The 24,213-nt window shown below is 43.9% G+C and overlaps 1 protein-coding gene across 1 annotated transcript in view; it reads left to right on the top strand.

Annotated features, from left to right (window-relative positions):
- Positions 1-6,255: 6,255 nt before the first annotated feature.
- Positions 6,256-24,213, top strand: part of LOC139326544 (solute carrier organic anion transporter family member 4A1-like) — a 35,638-nt gene continuing 17,680 nt past the window's right edge. Inside the window, exons 1-4 of the mRNA XM_070956534.1 lie at positions 6,256-7,069; positions 10,014-10,104; positions 15,109-15,230; positions 18,988-19,099. Coding sequence (XP_070812635.1) covers positions 6,256-7,069; positions 10,014-10,104; positions 15,109-15,230; positions 18,988-19,099 — 1,139 coding nt within the window. The remainder of the gene's footprint in view (positions 7,070-10,013; positions 10,105-15,108; positions 15,231-18,987; positions 19,100-24,213) is intronic.

Below are 24,213 nucleotides of genomic sequence, written 5' to 3'. Positions count from 1 at the left end.
CAATCAATCAAACAGACTAGAGCTGGAAGGAACCTTGGAGGTCTTTTAGTCCAACTATTCCTTAAGCAAGAGACCAACTTTAGACAAATGGCTGTCCAGTCTCTTCTTAAAACCTCCAGGGATGAAATCCAGCAGGTCCTGACAGGTTTTGAAGAACCGGTAGCGGAAATTTTGAGAAGTTCAGAGAACCAGTAGCGGAAATTTTGAGTAGTTTGGAGAACCAGTAGCAGAAATTTTGAGTAGTTCGGAGAACCGGCAAATACCACCTCTGGCTGACCCCAGAGTGGGGACGGAATGGGGATTTTGCAGTATCCTTCCCCTGGAGTGGGGTGGGAATGGATATTTTGCAGTATCCTTCCCCTGCCATGCCCAAGCCACGCCCACCAAGCCACGTCCACAAAACCGGTAGTAAAAAAATTTGGATTTCACCACTGTGAAGCACCCACAACTTTTGAAGGCAAGCTGTTCCGCAGGTTAATTGTCCTCACTGTTAGGAAGTTTTTCCTTAATTCCAGGTTGCTTCTCTCCTTGATCGATTTCCATCCATTGTTTCTTGTCTTGCCTTCTGATGCTTTGGAAAATAGCTTGACCCTCCTCCTCTTCGTGGCAGCCCCTCAAATACTGGAATACTGCTATCATGTTCCACCTAGTCCTTCTTTTCTCTAGATTAGCCAAATCCAATTCATGCAAATGTTCTTCATGTTTTGGTCTTCAGGCCTTTGATCTTCTTAGTTGCTCTTCTCTGCACTTTTTTCCAAAGTCTCAACATCTTTTTTGTAACGTGGTGAGCAAAACTGGATTCATTTTATTCAAGGTATAAATGAAAGATTTATTGGGGTTTCCAGGAAATAAACACTGCAAATTTTGGATAGGAATCCAGTCCACCCTCAAGAGATAATTTTTCATGGAATCCTGCCATTTCTGTGATAGTCCTACAGAGTGGTCTTTCTGTAGATTCGTTATCATTCATAATTCTAAAAAAGTTGGTATGTTTCACAAGCTTGCACTAATTACTCAGCACATTCATTCCAGACTAATACACATTTAGCTTTCTGATACATCATTCAGTTTTCAAATGACTTTTTGATTTTTTAAAATAGTATTTATTTACCTATTGAAAACGTTTCTATATCACTTTTTTTTTTAATTTGATTTATATGCCGCCCTTCTCCGGAGACTCAGGGCGGCTTACAATGTGCTAAGCAATAACCTTCATCCTTTTGTATATATTTATACAAAGTCAGCTTATTGCCCCCACAATCTGGGTCCTCAATTTACCTACCTTAGAAAGGATGGAAGGCTGAGTCAACCTTGAGCCTGGCGAGATTCGAACCTGCAGTAATTGCAGGCAGCTGGTCTTAATAACAGGGTGCTTTAGACCACTGTACTACCAAGGCTGTTTTTAACTTCCCCTTAAAGAAAGACATCAAAGATTTTTCAGATTGTAACTTCTTTGATACTGTTCTTTATCATTGTAAAAAAACTAGACCTTATTGAATGCAAGTAGTCCTCGACTTACAACCGTAATTGAACTCAAAATTTCTGTTGCTAAGTGAGAAATGTGTTAAGTGAATTTTGCTCCATTGTATGATCTTTCCTGCCACATTTGTTAAGTGAATCACTGTGGTTGTTAAGTTAGTGACACGGTTGTTAAGTGAATCTGGCTTCCCCACTGACTTTGCTGGTTAGAAGGTCGCAAAAGGGGATCACGTGACCCCGGGGACATAGCAACCGTCATAAACATGAGTCAGTTGCCAAGTGTCCGAATTTTGACCATGTGACCATATAGGGTTGGTGCAATGGCCATAAGTGTGAAAAAAATGGGCATAAATCCCCTTTTTTTCAGTATTGTAACTTTGAACGGTCACTAAATGAACTGTTGTAAGTCAAGGACTACCTGTGCTTGTAGAATCAGAATATTCTCTCAAAACAAACCTTCCAATTCTGTTATTTTATTCATGTCAGGAAATTTCTCCTCAATTCTAGGTTGGGATCTCTCTTTGATAAACCTTCCAACTCTGTTATTCTATTTCTATTTCCAAGTAACTGTTGTGGCCTGTCGGCCGCCGGCCCCACCAGCAGCCAAATCAGAGATGGAGGAGGTGTGGGAGTCAGGGTCAGGCAACCTGAGAGCTCTGAGGGGGGAAGAGGGATGGAGCTGGAAGAGAGGGGGGGGGCAGAGCCTGGGCCATCCGTCAGCCCTCAGATGGAGAGTCAACAGCCCATAGGTCTGGAGGTGGCTGATGAGGAAGAGGAGGAACAGCTGGGTCCAGTGCCTGATGCGCGGATGCACAGAAGGCAGAGGAGAGGAGAGCAGTGGAAATCCATGGGCCGATCCTTGGGAAGGAAGAGCCACCGCTGCTAGCAAAGCCCCACCCTAGCTCTGGGGATAAAAGGCAGGGGGGTGGAGATGAATAGGTGTGGCAGACAACTATTAATCTTCCAGCCGGACAGACTTGTTAGCTTGCGGTGAGAGAGAAACTTTTTGCCGGGGCTGCCGGCACTCCAAATAAAGGAATCTTTGAGTTAACTTCAGAAAGTTTGTGTCAGGTTTCGATGCTATCTCAAAATAAATGAATTTCCAAACTGCCGATCTTTAAGGAAATTTTCTCTTTATTCGAGCACAGCAATCTGATCCTGACTCAGTTTGTTGTGTTTGGAGAGCTGGGTCAGAACAGTAACATATAATCCAATTAGAAGCGACTAATGATAAGAAGTAGTACTGCTGTATACGTTTATTCATATTGAGGATTGACTGTAGAGAATGTTTCATTAATTCTCCTCTGAAACAGGACATCTCCTATGGGAAAAGTTCTGAAGCCAAGGACGTTCTCAGTTGAGGCATTTCACTTTCCTCCTAAGAGGGAAAATGGAAACTTGGCAAAAGAGGAAGCAGAACGAATGCATTTCCCCACTTATTGTATTGCTGGAAATAAAGGACGATGAATAACGGATCCTTTTGTTGGATTTAGAGAACTGAAAACATTAGGATAGGATAGGATAGGATAGGATAGGATAGGATAGGATAGGATAGAATAGAATAGAATAGAATAGAATAGAATAGAATAGAATAGAATAGAATAGAATAGAATAGAATAGAATAGAGGGAGAGGAGAGGAGAGGAGAGGAGAGGAGAATAGAATAGAATAGAATAGAATAGAATAGAATAGAATAGAATAGAATAGAATAGAATAGAATAACAGAATTGGAAGGGACCTTGGAGGTCTTCTAGTCCAACCCCCTGCTTAGGCAAGAAACCCTACACCACTCCAGACAAATGGTTATCCAACATCTTCTTAAAAACCTCCAGTGTTGGACTATCCACAACTTCTGGAGGCAAGTTGTTCCACTGGTTAATTGTTCTCACTGTCAGGAAATTCTTCCTTAGTTCTAAGTTGCTTCTCTCCTTGATGAGTTTCCACCCACTGCTTCTTGTCCTGCCCTCAGGTGCTTTGGAGAATAGCTTGAGTCCCTCTTCTTTGTGGCAGCCCCTGAGATATTGGAACACTGCTATCATGTCTCCCCTACTCCTTTTTTTTCCATTAAACTAGACATACCCTCCAGTTTTAGCCTCCAGTCCCTTAATCATCTTGGTTGCTCTTCTCTGCACTCTGCACTCTTTCTAGAGTCTCCACATCTTTTTTACATTGTGGCGACCAAAACTGGATGCAATATTCCAAGTGTGGCCTTACCAAGGCATTATAAAGTGGTATTAAACCTTCATGTTGAGAACAATCAATGAAACAACTTGCCTACAGAAGTTGTGGGTGCTCCATCACTGGAGGAAGAATTTGAACAGCCATGTGTATGGAATGGTATAGGCCTGTGATGGCGGATCTATGGCACACGTGCCACAGGTGGCACATGGAGCCATTTCTGCAGGCACACGAGCCGTCACCCTAAATTAGCTCCACCGAACATGTGCGCGCACTTCCTGCCGGCCAGCTTATTTTTTGGGTCTCTGCCGCGCATGTGGGAGACGTGCGTGCATGGCCATGCCACCCCATCCCTCCCAGGAGTCTTCATGCGGCCCGTTTTGGATGCCAGGTAAGTACAGGGCTTGCATGGAGGCTCTGGGAGGGCGAAAAACGGGCCTACTGGAAGTCTGGAAATGGGCCGTTTCTGGCTTCTGGAGGGCCGGGGAAGGCCGTTTTTGCCCTCCTGGAAGGCTCCAGGAAGACTCTGGACCCTCCGGAGCCTCCAGAGGGCAAAAAACGGGCCAACCAGAAGTCTGGAAATGGGCCAGTTCCTGTCTCCGGAGGCTTCAGGGAGGCCTGCTAGGCCTAAAGCAGGGCTCAGGGGGGGTATGGGTGCATGCACGGGGGGCGGGGCAGCACAGGGGCATCGCACATGCATGCATGGGGTGGCGGGGCATGCGGGAACATTGCATTATGGGTGTGGGCACGCATGGATGCAACTCCCCCCCGCGTTCCCCCTGCTTTTGGCACGCGATGGCAAAAAGGTTTGCCAACATTGATATAGGCTCTCCTGCTTGATCGGGGGTTGGATTAGAAGACCTCCAAGGTCCCTTCCAACTCTGTTATTTTGTATTCTATTCTGTATTCTGATTCTTTTTCACCCTCTCAGAGTACAAAACCGACAGCTAGGAGTTGACAACTTCTCAACCTTCTTTATAGAGGTTGGGAGACCTCAGAAAATGGCGGCTGTCCAAATGACTAAGTGCTCTTGATACAGCACTGCTGACATGAGGGAATTGGCCATGACAGCTCATGACCAAGACGGTCAATCAAAAAGCCATGAAGATATTATTTTGACTCATTTTGTAGACCACGTTTTGGATGATGGAATTGGAAGGGCTCAGACAGAATCAGGATCCAAAGTAGGTCATGTGTTCAAGCAGAACTGGGCCACCAGTGAACTGGCTTGAACATGTTATGAGTTTTGTATAATAAACAGGAATGCTACTTAGAACATAGAACATAGAATCTTGGTGTCCTCCTTGATTCACGGCTGTCCTTGGTGGATCATCTGACGGCTGTGACAAGGGGGGCTTTTGCATAGGTTCGCCTGGTGCGCCAGTTGCGCCCTTTCCTAGACAGGGATGCCCTCCGTACAGTCATTCATGCTCTCATTATTTCTCGGTTGGATTACTGCAATGCCCTCTACATGGGGCTGCCCTTAGGGTGCACCCGGAGGCTCCAGGTGGTCCAGAATGCGGCCGCGCGGGTTGTTACGGGAGCTTCCTGTTACTCCTGTGTAACACCTCTCCTGCGCAAGCTGCACTGGCTGCCGGTGGCCCTTCATATCCGCTTCAAGGTGCTGGTACTTACCTATAAAGCCCTTCATGGCATGGGCCCAGGGTACTTGCAAGACCACCTCCTACCAGCCTCCCACCGCCCAGTGTGCTCACATAGGACTGCCCTCCTCCAGGTGCCGTCGGCCAGACAATGTCGGCTGGCGGCCCCCAGGATGAGGGCGTTCTCTGTGGTCGCACCGACCCTCTGGAATGGGTTACCCGCCAGGCTCTGGATGGCCCCCGACCTCCGCACTTTCCACGCCGACCTGAAGACATGGCTTTTTCAGCAAATTCCCTGATCTGCCGCGAGGTTTTAATTGTCTGGGGATTTTAAATTGGCTTGTTTTAGCACTATTTTATTGTTATGTTGTTTCTATTCTGTGAGCTGCCCCGAGTCCTACGGGAGAAGGGCGGCATATAAATTTGATAAAATAAATAAATAAATAAATCATAAGGCTGGAAGGCACCTTGGAGGTCTTCTGGTCCAACCTCCTGTTCAAGGTGAAAAACTGTATTCCATCCCAGTCAAATGGTTGCCCAGTCTATTTTTGAAAACCTCCATTGATGGAGCACTCACAACTTGGAGGTAAGCTATTCCACTGATTAATTGTTCCCACCGTCAGGAAAATTCTCCTCAATTCTAGGTTGGATCTCTCCCTGACAAGCTTCCACCTGTTACTTCTTTTTCCTGCCCTCTGGTGCTTTGGAGAATAAGTCAATCCTCTCTTCTGTGTGGTGGTCCCTCAAGAACTGGAAGACTGTTATTCTAAGATATTCTGCTGATTTCTCTTATGTTCTTTTTTTTTCCAGAATGAAGTGTCTCAGAATCTCTCCTTGGCCCATCTATTAATTTATTTCTGTCCCACAAAATCCTTTCTACTGAAGACCAAAATTTCAGCCTTCAACCACAAGGATCCAAGCCAGCTTGAGGAAGGACAAGAGAAAGAGAGAGAGACAGAGAGACATCTGAGAACATCAACTGGCCCTGTTTGATAGAAATGTCTCAGAAGATGGTGGGAGAAAATGGCTTCCACTGCACCCACAAGCTTATTTTCTCCAACGCGCCCAATTCCGTGGAGAACAGCCCTCCTTTTGACAGCCCCAGTCCCCAGGAATCCTGCCCCACTCCTTTGAGCAATGGGACCTTCTACTCCAACACAAACAGTCCTTCGGATTCCTGCATGAAGCCTCTCTGTGAGGCCACGTCCCCCAACGAAAACGGGTTCAATGGCGGCATTAAATACGTCTCCACCGATCGGGAGGTCCTGGTGTGCGGGTGGGGAGGCTTCACCCCAAGTTGTCTACAGTTTTTCAACACCCCCAAAGGGGTTCTCTTCTTTTTGTGCGTGGCTTCCTTCTTGCAAGGCATGACCGTCAACGGCTTTGTTAACACCGTCATTACGTCGATCGAACGGCGCTTCGACCTCCAGAGCTACCAAAGCGGATTGATTGCCAGTTCCTACGACATCGCGGCCTGCGTGTGTTTGACGTTCGTCAGTTACTTTGGGGGCAACGGGCATAAACCGCGGTGGCTGGGCTGGGGAGTTTTGATCATGGGGATTGGCTCCCTCATTTTTGCCCTGCCTCATTTCACCACCAGCCAATATGAAGTCCATTTTTCGGAGGAGATTGGCACGTGCTCCTCCAATCAGAGCGCGTGGTGCTCAGAAAGTGTCTCCACCCTCTCTAATTATCAGTTTGTCTTCATGCTTGGTCAGTTTCTACATGGGATTGGAGCAACGCCACTCTACACCCTTGGGGTGACCTACCTAGATGAAAATGTCAAGTCCAACTATTCTCCTGTGTATATTGGTAAGTCCTGTGGTCTACAGAATGATGGAATGGGTAGGAGGATGCCATCCAACAAATTTTATTTACTATCTATCTATCTATCTATCTATCTATCTATCTATCTATCTATTTATCTATCATCTATCTATCTATCTATCTATCTATCTATCTATCTACCTACCTACCTACCTACCTACCTACCTACCTACCTACCACGGTGATGCAGCAATTAGAGTGCAGTACTGCAGGCTACTTCTGCTGATCACCGGCTGCCAGCAATTTGGCAAATCGAATCTCACCAGGCTCAAGGTTGACTCAGCCTTCCATCCTTCAGAGGTGGGTAAATTGAGGGCCCAAATTGTTGGGGACAACAGGCTGATTCTATAAACCACTTAGAGAGGACTGTAAAGCGGTATATGAGTCTAAGTTCTATTGCTATTGCTATCTATCTATTTTGTTGTTAGTTGCGAAGTCGTGTCCGACCCATTGCAACCCCATGGACAATGTTACTCCAAGCTTTCCTGTCCTCTACCATCCTCTGGAGTCCATTTAAGCTCACGCCTTCTGCTTCAGTGACTCCATCCATCCACCTCATTCCCTGTTGTCCCCTCCTTCTTTTGCCCTCAGTCTTTCCCAGCATTAAGCTCTTCTCCAGTGTGTCCTTCCTTCTTATTAGGTGGTCAAAATATTTGACTATCTATCTATCTATCTATCTATCTATCTATCTATCTATCTATCTATCTATCTGTCAGGCTTCGATGCTATCTCAAAATAAATGAACTTTCAAACTGCCAATCTTTAAGGAAATTTTCTCTTTATTCGAGTACAGTAACCGGATCCTGGCTCTTCGCGGTCAATACTGACCTTTGCCCCCCAATCCCTCCCTTTCCGATCGCCAATTCTCTGCTTCTCATTGGCTATCTTCCAAGTCACTCTCCTGATTCCTTTTCCCGTCAGTTCACAGGAATGCTTCCCCCCTCCTCATCTCCAAGGAGACCGAATCTTCAAAGGGATTTAGCAGGCAAAAGTTCAAGCTTCATCCTCCCTTTTCTATGTCAGCGCTAACACACTGACATCATCTATCTATCTATCTATCTATCTATCTATCTATCTATCTATCTATCGATCTATCGATCTATCTATCGATCTATCTATCGATCTATCATCTAGCTAGCTAGCTATCATCTAAGGCAGCTTATAGACATTGAATGAAATAGCAATAGCACCTACTTATATACCCCTTTGCAGCCCTCTCTGAGCAGTTTACAGAGTCAGCCTCTTGCCCCCAACAATCGGGGTTCACATTTGACCCACCACGGAAGGATGGAAGGCTGAGTCAACCTTGTGCAAGTAGTCCTTGATTACTGGTGAGATTAAATGGTGGGAGTGGATCTGACCTTGAAGGACAAGATGTTCCAGAGGATGGGGGTCACAGCCAAAAAGTCTCCTCTTCTGGAGCCCACTAGCTGCAGGGGTCTTGCCAGATATAAGGATACAAGGGTAGAATGGTAATTTACAGGTTTTAAAACTTCATTTCCTCGCTTATAAGATAATGAAATGTCTGCAAGAAGAGCAGCAAGGTGGGTGGGCGGGGCTACATTCGGTGTATAAGATGCACCTAAATTTTCACCCCCTTTTAGGGGGAAAAAGGTGCGTCTTATACTCCGAAAAATACGGTAATTGGCGAAACAGTCCAAGAGAAGAAACCATGGTCGAGGTTCTCCAGTTGATGGTCACCTATTGGGAATGAATCCTCTGGGTCATGTAGTCCAATCCTTAAATTGTCCAGGAGGTTGGATTAGAGCAGTGTTTCTCAACCTTGGCCGCTGGATGATGTGTGGACTTCAACTCCTAGAATTCCCCAGCCAGCTCTGCTGGCTGAGGAATTTTGGGAGTTGAAGTCCACACATCGTCCAGCGGCCAAGGTTGAGAAACACTGGATTAGAGCAAAGGTCTCCAAACCTGGCAACTTTCAGACTTGTGGACTTCAATTCCCAGAAATCCCCAGTCAGCCATGATGGCTGGGGAATTCTGGGAGTTGAAGTCCACACATCGTCCAGCGGCCAAGCTTGAGAAACACTGGATTAGAGCAAAGATCTCCAAACCTGGCAACTTTCAGACTTGTGGACTTCAATTCCCAGAAATCCCCAGTCAGCCATGATGGCTGGAGAATTCTGGGAGTTGAAGTCCACACATCGTCCAGCGGCCAAGGTTGAGAAACACTGGATTAGAGCAAAGATCTCCAAACCTGGCAACTTTCAGACTTGTGGACTTCAATTCCCAGAAATCCCCAGTCAGCCATGATGGCTGGAGAATTCTGGGAGTTGAAGTCCACACATTGTCCAGCGGCCAAGGTTGAGAAACACTGGATTAGAGCAAAGATCTCCAAACCTGGCAACTTTCAGACTTGTGGACTTCAATTCCCAGAAATCCCCAGTCAGCCATGATGGCTGGAGAATTCTGGGAGTTGAAGTCCACACATCGTCCAGCGGCCAAGGTTGAGAAACACTGGATTAGAGCAAAGATCTCCAAACCTGGCAACTTTCAGACTTGTGGACTTCAATTCCCAGAAATCCCCAGTCAGCCATGATGGCTGGAGAATTCTGGGAGTTGAAGTCCACACATTGTCCAGCGGCCAAGGTTGAGAAACACTGGATTAGAGCAAAGGTCTCCAAACCTGGCAACTTTCAGACTTGTGGACTTCAATTCCCAGAAATCCCCAGTCAGCCATGATGGCTGGAGAATTCTGGGAGTTGAAGTCCACAAGTCTTAAAGTTGCCAGGTTTGGAGACTCCTGGAGTAGAGGACCAGTTGAATCCCTTTCAACTTAATGACTGAACGAAACTTGGAGAAGGTTATAGGCTCCTGCGGTGGCCTTCTTTGTCCTAATTTGAGCCTAAGCAAATGCCAAAATCTTCCATGTTGAAGTTTGCCCAATATCATAGTTGTGTCTTTCTCTTTCCAGCTGTTTTCTACACCGCTGCCATATTGGGCCCAGCAGCTGGCTACTTGGTTGGAGGCATCTTTCTCAATATTTACACTGAAATTGGGAGACAGTAAGTTCCTGGCCCACTTTCTCTTTCCTTCCGTCAGCCCTTCCAAAATTCCCAGGGAACCTTCTGCCCCCATTTCAATATGAGCCTTGGTAGTACAGTGGTCTAAAGCACCCTGTTATTAAGACCAGCTGCCTACAATTACTGCAGGTTCGAATCTCCCCAGGCTCAAGGCTGACTCAGCCTTCCATCCTTTCTAAGGTAGGTAAATTGAGGACCCAGTTTTTGGGGGCAATAAGCTGACTTTGTATAAATATACAAAAGTATGAAGGCTATTGCTTAACGCATTGTAAGCCGCCCTGAGTCTCCAGAGAAGGGCGGCATATATATAAATAAATAAATAAATAAATAAATAAATAAATAAATAAATAAATAAATAAATAAATAAATAAAAGCATTGTAAGCCGCCCTGAGTCTCCAGAGAAGGGCGGCATATAAATAAATAAATAAATAAATAAATAAATAAATAAATAAAAGCATTGTAAGCCACCCTGAGTCTCCAGAGAAGGGCGGCATATAAATAAATAAATAAATAAATAAATAAATAAATAAATAAATAAATAAATAAATAAATAAATAAATAAATAAAAGCATTGTAAGCCGCCCTGAGTCTCCGGAGAAGGGCGGCATATAAAATCAAATTTAAAAAAAAAAATACTTCCATCAGGTAGAACCAAAGTCAGTATCAACAGGGATTTAGCTTCAATAAATGTCAGTGTTTTCAGACAGGTATTTCAAGTGAGATATTTCAATGTAAATCTGGATATCCGGACATTCATTATGCAAGTTCAAGCATCTTCTAGGCCAGCGATGGCAACCTTTACGGCACCGAGTGCCGAAAAGAGAGCACGCTTTGCGCACGCATGTCCACTTCAAGGGTGGGTTCTATTTACCTTTACTACCAGTTTGCAACGGGGCTGCACAGAAGCTTCCTGATGAGATCGGGGTCAGTGGGCGGAGCTTCCCGCCGGTTTTACTACCAGTTTTTTTTTTTTTAATTTGATTTATATGCCGCCCTTCTCCGGAGACTCAGGGCGGCTTACAATGTGCTCAGCAATAGCCTTCATCCTTTTTGTATATTTATACAAAGTCAGCTTATTGCCCCCACAACTGGGTCCTCATTTCACCTACCTTAGAAAGGATGGAAGGCTGAGTCAACCTTGAGCCTTGGCGAGATTCGAACCTGCAGTAATTGCAGGCAGCTGGTCTTAATAACCAGCTTAATAACAGGGTGCCTTAGACCACTGTACTACCAAGTTCTTGCGAACCGGTCTGAACCAGAAGCAACCCACCACTGGTGAACTTGTTAGGACTGCGACCAGGAAGAGGAGCTGCCCAGAAGGCATGCGCACGCCGGATAAAGTACTTCTGGTTTCCGGAGCACGCATGTGCGCCGGCCAACAAGTCTTCTGGTTACTGCCACGCATGTGCACATGCCTATCAGCTGGCCATCGTGCATGCTCACACCGGAAAATGGAAGACCAGCTCTTCCTGTTTCCAGCACTGCCGCACACACAAAGACCAGCTGATTGTTGCATTTGTATATGAGCCAGAAACATGGAAGAGGAACTGGTGATGCTACACATGCCAGGCAACATGGCTCTGCATGCCACTTCGGGCACGCGTGCCATAGGTTCACCATCATGGTTCTAGGCCAGTGATAGCGAACCTTTTCAACACCAAGTGCCCAAACCACATGCATGCGCGCGCACTGGAGTGCCATAAACCCGAAGACCAGCTGGCTGGTGCACATGCCAGCTGGTCTTCGGGTTTCCGGCATGCACATATGCACCTGCCAGCTGGGCTTTGCACGTGCCAGAGCACCAGAAACCCGGAGACTAGCTGGCTGGCATGTGCATGCCTGCTTTTGGGCTGTTTGCCGGTGCTCCGGCACCCACAAAGAATAGCTGGCCGAAAATCAGAAGAGCAGCTGGTGATGGTGCTTGTGCCCACAGAGAGGACTCTGCGTGCTACTTCTGGCACGCGTGCCATAGGTTCGCTATCACAGTTCTAGGCAGTGTTTCTCAACACTAACATTTGAAGATGAGTGGACTTCAACTCCCAGAAATTCCTAACCAGCAGGGTTGGCTAGAGAATCCTGGGAGTTGAAGTCCACTCATCTAGAATTCAGTTGTCAAGGGAAAAACACCAATCTGGGGATGGCAGTTGGCAGCAACTCAGGGGTGAAATGCTCCCGGTTCGGACCGGATTGCCCGATCCGGTAGCGATGGTGGCAGGTGCTTCGGAGAACCAGTAGCAAAAATCCCTGCGCCCCCCCCCACCATGCCCAACTGAGCCACACAATCTCAGAGGCTTTTTTAAAAAAAACTTTTAAAAGCATTTTATCTACAACCTCTTCCGACGAAAAAATGCTTTTAAAAGTTAAAAAAAAAAGCCTCTGATGATCGTGCGGCTCAGCTGGGATTGTCAGAGGCTTTTCAAAGTATTTTTTTCTGCAACCTCTTGGCTGAAGAGGTGGTTAAAAAAAATGCTTTGAAAAGTCTCTGATGATTCCAGCTGAGTTGCCTGATCGGCAGAGGCTTTTCAAAGCATTAGAAAAAATGCTTTGAAAAGTTAAAAAAAAAAAAAGTTGGCCACGCCCACCCAGTCACATTACCCCACCACCACCAAGCCACGCCCACAGAACCGGTAGTAACAAATTTTACATTTCACTCCCTGCAGCAACTCACTCATCCCCAATTTAGAGCACCTTTGAGCTCCTAAAATTCTACACTCAATTTTTAGTTAAAATATAATTTTTTTGGGGGGGGAACCCATAATTCTCCAGGCCTCATTCTTTTATATATTTTTTAAAAAGCATGTCCACTTCTGACTTGGTCCCTCCCTATTACTGTTGTTGCCATGAGAAATTTGTAGCCTTGTTATTAAGTTTTCATCACCAGGTGGATAGTTTTGTTAAAAGGAAAAGGGCACCATTTGAACTATGATGGTAACTATGGTAATAACTCCTGAGCAAGGTTTAATTTAGAATACAATAAAGGTATCCTATGGTGATGTGAGTCAGCAGAATGTTACAAGAGAGCTAAACCACTCCATTCAATTCTTCAGCCGATTCACTGGTTAGAACTCTGTTGGCATTTATGCAGCGTTATATAGAATGACATTCATTCATTCATGACACTAGTCCTCGACTTACGACTGCAATTCAGACCAGAACTTCTGTTGCTAAGCGAGGCAGTTGGGAAATGAGTCACGCCCAATTGTTGTGGCTCCGTTACCGGAGCCTGTGTCATCGTCAGGAGAGGACTCCGAGAGTGAAGGGGAGGAGTTGGCAAGGCCTCCCTCTCCAGGACCCTCCTCTCTGGCAATGCCTTCGGTGTCCGCCGAAGGGCAAGAGATAGGGCCGGGGCCAAGCACGTCCACACAGCCACAGGTGGACAGTGATGAGGGAGATGAGTCTTGGCTGGATCCTCGGCAGCGTCGCAGAGATAAACGCGCACAACAGAAGAAAAGGCGTGCCAGAGATTAGGCTGAGTCACTGGACCACACCTCACGGTATAAAAGGGGGTGAGGTGGCCATTCAGACTCTGACGGACAAAACTAACTACTATCGAGTCACATTGCATCTTTGGAAACAACATTATCGGCCTTGGATTTATTTTACGAACTGGACAATTCTTGACTGTGGGTATTTTGTTTATTGAGTAAAAGTTCTTGGCAAGCAGCTACTGGGTTGCTGCCAAGCGTCTTATCGGAAGAATTGGATGTCTGCCAGTTTATTTAACCCCCGGCTGTCTGTTTGTGTGTGTGTGTGAGACGGGGACAGAACACCAATCTCATTGTCCTTTTTGCTGCATCCGTTAAACGAATCACTACAGATGTTAAGTGAATTACAGGGCTGTTAACTGAATCTGTTTCCCACTGACTTTGCTTGTCAGAGGCTGGCTAGGAAAATCACAAATGGCAATTACCTGACCCCAGGATACCTCAGCTGTCATAAATACATGCCAGTTGCCAAGCCCCCAAATTTTGGGGAGCAGTGCAATGATCATAAAGTGCAAGGACTGGTTATAAGTCACTTTTTTTCAGTGCGGGTGTAACTTCAAACAGTCATTAAACAAATGGTCGTAATTTGAGGATTACCTGTAAATTTAAAGTTCTCCAATTAGCCTTAGGAGCTTTCCCTGTTTGTCATCTTTCATTTTCCTTTCTTTTTGTACTTTGTCGCTCTCACTTCCCTACAGAGTAGCCACTTGAGTTGTTTATTGGATGCCATTTAAAGATCTCATCTGTTTCTCCCACTTGATGAGTAGCTTAAGATCCAGCAAGAAGATCTTTACAATGATCAGTTTAGTTCTAGATGCCCATCTGAGCGGCATGGTAGCCTAGTGGTGAAGACACTCGCTTCCCACTCGAAGGTTGAGAGTTCAATCCTAGGTGGCGGCAGATTTTTCTCTCTTTGGGCACAAAGAAAAAATATCTGCTGTGAACTCCACATAGGCATCGGGAAGGGCATCCAGCCAGTAAATGCTCAGTTCCATCCAGTCACCCTGACTCTACGCCAAATTAAGGGAGCCCTAGATGTCCATCTGGAAACTTTACACAGCTAGTTCTCTTTTTTGCTTATCCTTGGAACTGTGGTTATCATTAACATGATTGTTATTTCTGTCTCAGTTTGTCAAATGCAGTCCCAACAAACCAGAAAGTCTCAGACTGGGTGGGAAAAGCTACTCTGAGACTCATTTTGTTTGTGTGCATGTGTGTGTGCACGCTTTATTGTTGTTATTGTCATTATCCTTTAACCCTGCCTAAAGCAAAGCACAATGACTGATTTATTTTTTCTGGTGGTGCCTGGTTTGTTACCCTTACAAAAGCATGTCCCTCTTGAAAAATTTCTCCCAAGCAATTAAGGAAGTAATATATCTTTGAAGGAAAAAACAGCTACATTTCACGCTTGTGTGAATTAGCGTTGTCTCAAAAGCCAGAGAGACCGATTTGATTAGATTTCTGAAAGTTTACAGCTTTTTTTCCTGGTTTTATTCCCAGAATTGATCTTATACCCGATAATTCCCTGTGGGTCGGAGCATGGTGGATTGGATTCTTAGGCGCTGGCGCCGGTTCCCTCTTGATTTCGGTACCCATTTTGGGGTACCCTCATCGTCTCCCAGGTACGTGAACTGAATCCCAACCAAATTCTTTGAGCTTCTTTTCAGGATTTTGGAAACCTGCCAAAGTAGCTGCTTCTCCTCTGTTGACTTCCCATCAAGGGTACAAGGCACTATAATAATTTTCCTTTATTTAAAATTGCAGTGTTTTGAATCTTGATGCGTTATAGTATTCAATGCAGATTTTAATGCAATACTATTTATGTAATGGAGTTAAACCTTATGGACATTCTGTTATTTAGAAAGGTTAGAGTATGGAGGAGGAGGAGGAGGGGAGGAGGAGGAGGAGGAGGAGGAGGAGGAGGAGAAGGAGAAGAGATGGAGGAGGAGGAGGAGGAGAAGAAGAAGGGGGGAGGAAGAGGAGGAGGAGAAGAAGAAGAAAATAATTCTATCAATTGTATTTTAAGGATGTTAATACAGATGTTCCTCAACTTACGACCACAATTAAGACTGAAACTTCCATCACCAAATAATGTGGTCGCTAACTTTAATTTCTCCTTGATTTCACATCCTTTTTCCATGCCTGTTAGAAGCCAGCTGGGAAGGTCACAAATGACAATCATATGACCCAGGGATGTTGCAATCATTGTAAATACATGCTAGTTGCCAAGCTCTTGGATTTGGATCATGTGTCCGTGGGGACACCGAGACAGTCGTAATCCTGAGCATCGATCATAAGACACTTTTTTCAGCACCATCACAACCTTTGAACGATGGGTGCTCCATCTGGAGTTTTTAAAAAGAGATTGGAAGACACTTGTCTGAAAGAGCCTTGATAGTACAGTGGTTTAGTGCACCCTGTTATTAACACAACTGCCTGCAATTTCTGCTGGTTCGAATCTTTCCAAGGCTCAAGGTTGACTCAGCCTTCCATCCTTTCTAAGGTAGGTGAAATGAGGACCCAGTTTGTGGGGGCAATAAGCTGACTTTGTATAAAATATACAAAAGAATGAAGGCTATTGCTTAACGCATTGTAAGCCGCCCTGAGTCTCCGGAGAAGGGCGGCATATAAATCAAATTTTTTAAAAAAATGGTAAAGGGTCTCCTGTTGAGCAAGAGGTTGGACAAGAAGGCCTCCCTTCCCGCTCTATTCTATTCTATTCTATTCTATTCTATTCTATTCTATTCTATTCTATTCTATTCTATTCTATTCTATTCTATTTTATTCTCCAAAGCATCTGAAAACAGAACAAGAAACAATGGGTGGAAACTAATCAAGGAGAGAAGCAACTTAGAATTAAGGAGAAATTTCCTGACAGTGAGAACAATTAGTCAGTGGGACAACTTGCCTCCAGAAGTTGTGGATGCTCCATCATTGGCAGTTTTTAAGAAGAGATTGGATAGCCATTTGTCTGGAATGGTATAAGGCAGTGATGGCTAACCTTTTTGCCATCGCATGCCAGAAGCGTGGGGAGTGTGGGATGGTCTCTCTCGTGTGTACCCACACCCATAATTCAATGCGTTTCCCCCCCGTGCATGCACGACCCCCCCATGCTCCCCACACTTTTGGCATGCAATGGCACAGTGGGCCAGGTAGGCCCGTTTTTCACACCCCCCCCCAGCCTCCAGAGGCTTTCTAGGAGCCTGGGGAGGGCGAAAAACGTCCTTCCCCACTCCTCCACCCCCGAAGGCCTTCTGGAGACCGGAAACGGCCCATTTCCTGAATTCTGGTGGGCCCAGAAGGCCCGAAAATCAGCTGGCCGGCACGCACGTGCCCGCTGGAGCTGAGCTAGGGCAACGCTTGCGTGCCCACAGACACGGCTCTACGTGCCACCTGTGCCATAGGTTCGCCATCATGGGTATGAGGTCTCCTGCTTGAGCAGAGAGTTGGACTAGGACTTCCAAGGTCCCTTCCAACTATGTTACTCTATTCTATTCTGTTCTGTTCCAATCCAAAGCATTCCATTCCATTCTATTTTTTTGCAGTGGTCATACAGTAGGTCGAGGACTATCTCTATTGCAAGTGTAAAATTAATTAACATTTTTGTTCAAAATTGAGTATAACGTTCAAAAAAGGACTGCTACACAAGATTATTACTTTTGCTTGCCAAGGATTGTAAGTTTGTTCCTGAGCTCTTCAGTTAAAAGTTCTCAAGATGATAAGATTGGAAAAAGTATAAATATTTATAGCTGGACTACCTTAGGGGGACAATGATGGCATAAGTTTGCAGGAGTATAGTACCCTTACAAATGATCAGCCTATCAAATAGTACCCTGAGTAGAAACAGATGGTATATAGCTCACTTTGCTAAATCCTTTGTGCATCAGAATGCAACATAGACCAAGTCAGAGTATACAGGTTGCAATAAATAGTTCTAATTACAAGCATAATTTGCTGAATATATCACCAGAGAAAAGTTTTATTTACTGAGCATAATAAGCTATATGGCAGTGTTCCAGAAAAAAATCCTCTTCAAGTAAAGACTCTGAAGCAAGCATTTTCAAAGTTCTATTTACTAGAATAGGTAAACTGGCACATCTGGAAAAACCAGAATCTGAGAGGTCCGGATTTTCCCTCATTAAATCAAAACCCCAAACCCATCCCCTCACTCCTCAGTCGATCACATGCTCCAATCACCACCCGTTCCATCTCGAGACATCACTCCGACCACTCCTTCTCCAGATGCAGGATCGCCCTGACCTTGACCGACAGGAAGAATGCTATTATGTCTACAGACAACCCCTCTACTAAATCCCCCCTCCTACTTTCCCACACATGAAAAGGTGGCAGCATGGAAGCTTCCGGCCTAATATGGCTTCCAAAGCTGACACTAAAAATCAAATTTTACAAAGCACATTAGCTTAACTCGTAATCTGCTAAGACAAACTACACAAAATACTTGGGGTGTTTGACTGTTGGTAAATTGTGACTGGCTAAAGTCCAAATACTGATATAGCTCTTTTTTTTTTCTTTTTTTTAAAATAAGTTTTTTTATTTTCATTAAAACAAACAAACATACAGACAATACATCCTTAATCATTCAGTGTTTCATCTGAGTACATATTTTGTGTCTCCTACTCCCTCCTCCATCATTTTCATATTATATTTCTATCATACCTTTATATTTTCATTTAGATTGTTACATCATTCTTCCCAAATTTCTTATGTTTATATTAATTCATCAATTATCTAAATTTTTATATATATATCTCTTCTCTAACCATTGATATAATTGCCCCCATACTTTAAAATTCTCCGATTCTTCCTTTTTTTTAATTACCAATGTTAATCTATTCATTTCTGCACATTCCAATATTTTCTTAATTACTTCTCTCTCTAAAGGGATTTTCTCTGCTTTCCAATTTTGCACAAATTCAATTCTCACTGCAGTTACAATATGTATAATCAAATATTATTCTCTTTACTATATTTCTCTGGTAAATTACCCAATAGGAACAGTTCAGGTTTTAAATCAATACGTTGTTGTATCATTTCCTCTAGCCATGTTCTAAGGATCGTATTATCATATGTGGTGGACGTGTCCAGAAACAAGCTCTTTCTGGACACGTCCACCACCTTTGAAAGAGCTATATCTTACTGATATAGCTCTTTCAAAGGGATTACTCTTAAATGATTAAAGTCGAAGTTTAGCTAAGAAATCCAAATAATAAGAAATAAAGAATCATTGTTAAAGAGTTGACAACCTTATTTTAAGAGAAGGCATAGGACATTGTTTGTTGATGGGAGCAGTGATATGTTCAGATGATCCAACTGATAAGTCACGAATCAATGATCTTATTGAAGCATTTCCTGTCCTAGGATCACAGCGTTACATAGTCATGCGAGTTTCGGAAACCCATCAATCAAAAGATGGCAGCCATAAAACAGCCTCGGATCCTGATTTTGGAAAGACAGTCAAAGATCTGCCGCAGTAAGAACTTCCCTTTTTAATCATTTATAAACATTTGAATTGAATGTGACTTTGGGGTGTGAGGAAAATTACTCCAACGCTGTCTTTGTTCCTTTAAGCAAGTGTATTCATAAGCCAGATACGGTATTCAGACAACCCGTGATATATTATGTTCCCAGAATAAATCACAGAGTTTATGTTAATAACCTTGATTTCCAGTTGTTATGACTATAAAATGTTTAGCCAGATTTATTTATTTATTTTATTTATTTATCAAATTTCTATACCGCCCTACTCCCGGAGGACTCAGGGCGGTGAACAGCCCAGATAAAATACAGATAATACAAACATTAAAAGTCCATTAAAATTATTAAATATTTTGGCTGAAAACAAATTTAAAACACCCAATTTATAAAACAGATTAAACGATTTAAAAATTTAAAAGGGAGAGTTAGGCCAGGCCAGCCTGCTGAAATAAAAATGTTTTGAGAGCACGACGAAACGTGTGCAGATCCAGGATCCTCCGTATCTCTGGGGGGAGCTCGTTCCAGATGGTAGGTGCCCCCACAGAGAAGGCTCTCCCCCTGGGGGCCGCCAGTCGACACTGTTTGGCCGATGGCACCCTGAGAAGCCCCTTTCTATGGGAGCGTACTAGTCGGTGAGAGGCTATTGGTAGCAGAAGGCGGTCTCGCAGATCACTTACAAACCAGAGGTAGCAGGAATACAACATGTTGTGCGACCAAGAGCCGTAGTGGTGTAGTGGTTAGAATGCAGTATTGCTGTCTAAATCTGCCAACTGCCAGCAGTTCGATCCTGACAGGCTCAAGGTTGACTCAGCCTTCCATCCTTCCGAGGTCGGTAAAATGAGGACCCAGATTATTGGGGGGGCCATAGGCTGACTCTGTAAACTGCTTAGAGAGGGCTGTAAAGCACCATGAAGCGGTATATAAGTCTAATTGCTATTGCTATGCTGACACCGATTAGTTTAAATCATGAACAAATGTACAGTAGCTTATTGACAAGTAAACTCGACTGATCTGATAGGAATCAGTCCCTTCTTAAAAAAACCCCAAAAAGTGTAGGGTGACAAGTTTATTCATTTATTGAACGTCTACAGTTGTATAAGCATAGCCAGTGGTTGGGTTCCTTCAACATGCTGAGTTATGATGTCCCTTTAAAGGTAAAGGTAAAGGTTCCCCCTTGCACATATGTGCTAGTCGTTCCCGACTCTAGGGGGCGGTGCTCATCTCCATTTCAAAGCCAAAGAGCCAGCGCTGTCTGAAGACGTCTCTGTGGTCATGTGTCTGGCATGACTCAACGCCAAAGGCGCACGGAACACTGTTACCTTCCCACCAAAGGTGGTCCCTATTTTTCTACTTGCATTTTTTATGTGCTTTTGAACTGCGAAGTTGGCAGAAGCTGGGACAAGGAACGGGAGCTCACCCCGTTACGCGGCGGTAGGGATTCGAACCGCTGAACTGCCGACCTTTCGATCGACAAGCTAAGCGTCTTAGCCACTGAGCCACCACGTCCCTCTTTGACGTCTCTTTAGTCTAGTCTCATTTGTTGTTTTATTCCTTTGATGAGTCTGCTACCAAACTGAAAACAGTTCTTGAATTGTCTTCTAAAGAGGATCCAAACAAATGCACCCTTCATTTCGGAGGCCCTTGTGCTGCCTTCAAAACAGACTGATATAATGCAGTGCTGTATCTTCATTGTACACAAATTGTTAGCTGCCGTTCCTAAAGACAGAGAATCAACAGTATTTTAATTTTTGGAGGGGCAAAATAGGCTACCCCAGAAATATGTACTGATCTAAACTCAGAAACATAAACTTTAGAGGAGGAACAGTAGTTTGGTTAATGCTAGGGTTAACCTGTTGGGAATCGTGAAGTTGAATCTATTATACTTACAATAGTATATATAGCATAACTTTATTGTCATTGTACGTGTATACACAGTATACCCATACAATGAAATTCACATAACACCCAAAGACCAGGCCCAACACACATAACAATCCCCAAACACACTCCCACCCACCACAAATTCCCCACCCCTAAACCACCCAAACATCCACACAACAGACCAAGTAATGCTGTCCAACAGCTCACTGATGGTGGCCCTTTAGTTCATTGTTGAGTGCAATTAGAGCTCTGGGATTAAAAACTATTCAGAAAATGTATGGTCCGAGTTTTAATTGTTCTGAACCCATCTTTGCAAAGAAAATGGCATTTTCTCTGAGGTCTCTTGATAAAAGCAAGTACACAGCAGCCATTGTTAATCTAAGAACTGTTAACAGTAAAATATATATGGAAAGTAAAAAAAAAAATTGACCATATGCCACTTTTCAAGACCATGACACAGTTATTCTGCATAAGACAATTACATTCAGAAATAACATTTAAAAGCCAGGCAAAGTGTGACCAACTCAGCGAACAAAAATGAAATAAAAGCAGAAGTTTAAACTATGTTGTGACTTTAACTTCCTTTTCCTCCAAATATTAACCCAACTTTTATTGAATGGATGAAACTGAGATCTTTGCATTAAGAAACCATCTGCAAAACCACTCTAAATTATTTCCTTATGCCAATACTAACTATGCAGTTGGGTTTATACATCATGTTTAATCTTAACTATATACAGTTTTATTCCTTTCACATGATGTCCATAAACAAATATACCTCATTGTGGTTTAATATGGCCTGATCCACACAAGATGCTAAGATAGTTGCTTGTTTCCCACAATCCATATACAGGTGAAAATCGAAAAATTAGAGTATTGTGCAAAAGTTCTTTAATTTCAGTAATGCAACTTAAAAGGTGAAACTAATATATGAGATATACTCATTACAACTATCTCGCTTTGCATGTAATGAGTCTATCTCATATATTAGTTTCACCTTTTAAGTTGCATTACTGAAATAAATGAACTTTTGCATGATATTCTAATTTTTCAAGTTTCACCTGTATATAAAAGCCAAATACCACTCACTCATCACGAAATCTCCAGAACGGTAAAGCCTACAAACTTGAAATTTGGCACGTATGTTCCTCTTGACTTCTAGGTGCTCGCTAAGAAAGGATTTTTCAAAACGACCATCAGATCATTAGTATTTCATATACAGTATTATATTTACATGCTCTGATGCTAAGGAGCTAGACATTCTACTCCCCCTCCCCACCTGAAAAGAACTCTGTTCCAACTGCCAGTTGACATATTAACATGCTCTGATGCTACCCCTTCACTAAACTGGGTGTGGGTGTGGCCAGCACGTGACTCATCCATCCTGCGGGCTGGGACAGTCTACTCCCTCTCCCCCTCTGTTCCAACTGCCAGTTGCCTTATTCTACATTAAGTTTCAGGCTTTAAGTGTCAATTTATCACGCCCGATCACATAGTTTCGTAGGGCATCCCGCTAGTATCGAATATACACAAAATAGGTTTAGCTGGCATGAACTCAACCACGTTTCCTACTAATAGCTCACATTCTAGCACTGAAAAAGTTACCTAGTTTGGGTAATAAAACGTCTGCAAGAAAGAAAGAAAAAAAAAAAAAACAAGCTCAGAGAGCACCAAAAATACCCCTCAGTTAAAATTCTCCCTTTCCTGATACCCTTGACTATTCAAACAGAAAGAGCTATTGTGTGACATACATTGTCTGGTTAATTTTGTTCCCTTTCTAATTTCCTGGTAGTGAACGGGGGCGGGGAACCATAAGTAAAGCAGAAGAAATTACCACAAATTGCATTTTAGATTAGTTGTTTTTTTTTCCCCCTTCTTCACCAGATTTAACTGTCTAGAAATATAGATACCTTACTAACTGGTGAGTTCCTAGGTCATTCTCACTTCTGGGAAAGTGCCTCTGTGAGAAAACATTGCTGAGCAGCTGCTACAGTATATCACAAGGGAATTCAAATTATTGTCTCTAATAGATTTTTTTTTTAGGAACCAATTTTCTGTTAGGGACATTTCTCTGTTCCCAGGACTGTGTTTTTTTCCCTTAACACTTCAATAATAAAGACTATTTTTCTTTCTTTCTTTCTTTCTTTCTTTCTTTCTTTCTTTCTTTCTTTCTTTCTTTCCTTCCTTCCTTCCTTCCTTCCTTCCTTCCTTCCTTCCTTCCTTCATTCAGTTAGTTTGTTAGGTAGTTAGGTAGTTTTTGATTGTACAGTCCACCTCATCCAAAGATGATTTTTGGAGGGGCATTTTTCTTGGATTTAGGGATTTTTCTTGGAGCTAATGATTTTTGATGGATGAGGAGGAGGAGAAGGAGGAGGAGGAGGCACAATAATACACTTTCGTAAAAAAAAGAGATTGATTTTGTACAACACACAAACTAAAATACAGTTGCTGTTGTCAAGTTTCCGAAAGATGCCCTAATTAATTCATGAGCCATGATCCAAACTTCAAAGGAAATATAGTGATTTATTAGGAGCACCATTCCGGCAATACTGGGATGCAGTCAGGACTGACCCCACGCAGATTTACGTCCCCCTATGACCCTGTCTCTCCCCTCCTCCCTGGCCATGTCATAAATCACATTCTCCAATTATCCACTTTGGCTGGCTGTGAAACCTTCCTTCTGATTGCGGTCAGAAAGAATGTATGGAATTCACTTCAGTTCTCCCTCCCTCCTGCTCATGGCAACTTGAAAGCTTTGCAAGTTGACAGCTGTACTATGTTCAAGCAAATACATCCATTATTAAGCTTCGATGTTTGCAACTCCCTAGGACAGTGATGGTTAACCTTTTTGGTGCCAAGTGCCCAAAGTGCGCGTGTGCGCATGCGAATGCACGCATGCGTGCCCGAACCCCCCAAATGCAAGGCAAGTGCCCCCCGTGCATGTGCCCCATCCCACACATGTGCATGCTTCCACTGCACATGTGCCCCGGCCCCTGCGCGCCCTATTTTGGCTTCCAGGTTGGTGCAGGAGGCTTTCCAGGCCCAAAATGGGGTGCAGGGGGGCATGCATGCACAAACCCCCAAAATGCAATGCGAGTGCCCCCGCGTATGCGCCCCGCCCACCAGGCTTGCCCTCATGAGTCCCCCATATGTGCCCCCGCGCATGCACGGCAGAGACCCAAAGACCAGCTGGCCAGCCACACACACCCCTGCGCGCATGACCCCGCC

The sequence above is a fragment of the Pituophis catenifer genome, unplaced genomic scaffold, assembly GCF_029215685.1.
Source record: "Pituophis catenifer annectens isolate HBS135680 unplaced genomic scaffold, rPitCat1.0.hap2 SCAF_54, whole genome shotgun sequence".
Classification (NCBI taxonomy): domain Eukaryota; kingdom Metazoa; phylum Chordata; class Lepidosauria; order Squamata; family Colubridae; genus Pituophis; species Pituophis catenifer.
The sequence above is the reverse complement of the archived record's forward strand: the minus strand, read 5'-3'. Positions and strand labels throughout refer to the sequence as shown.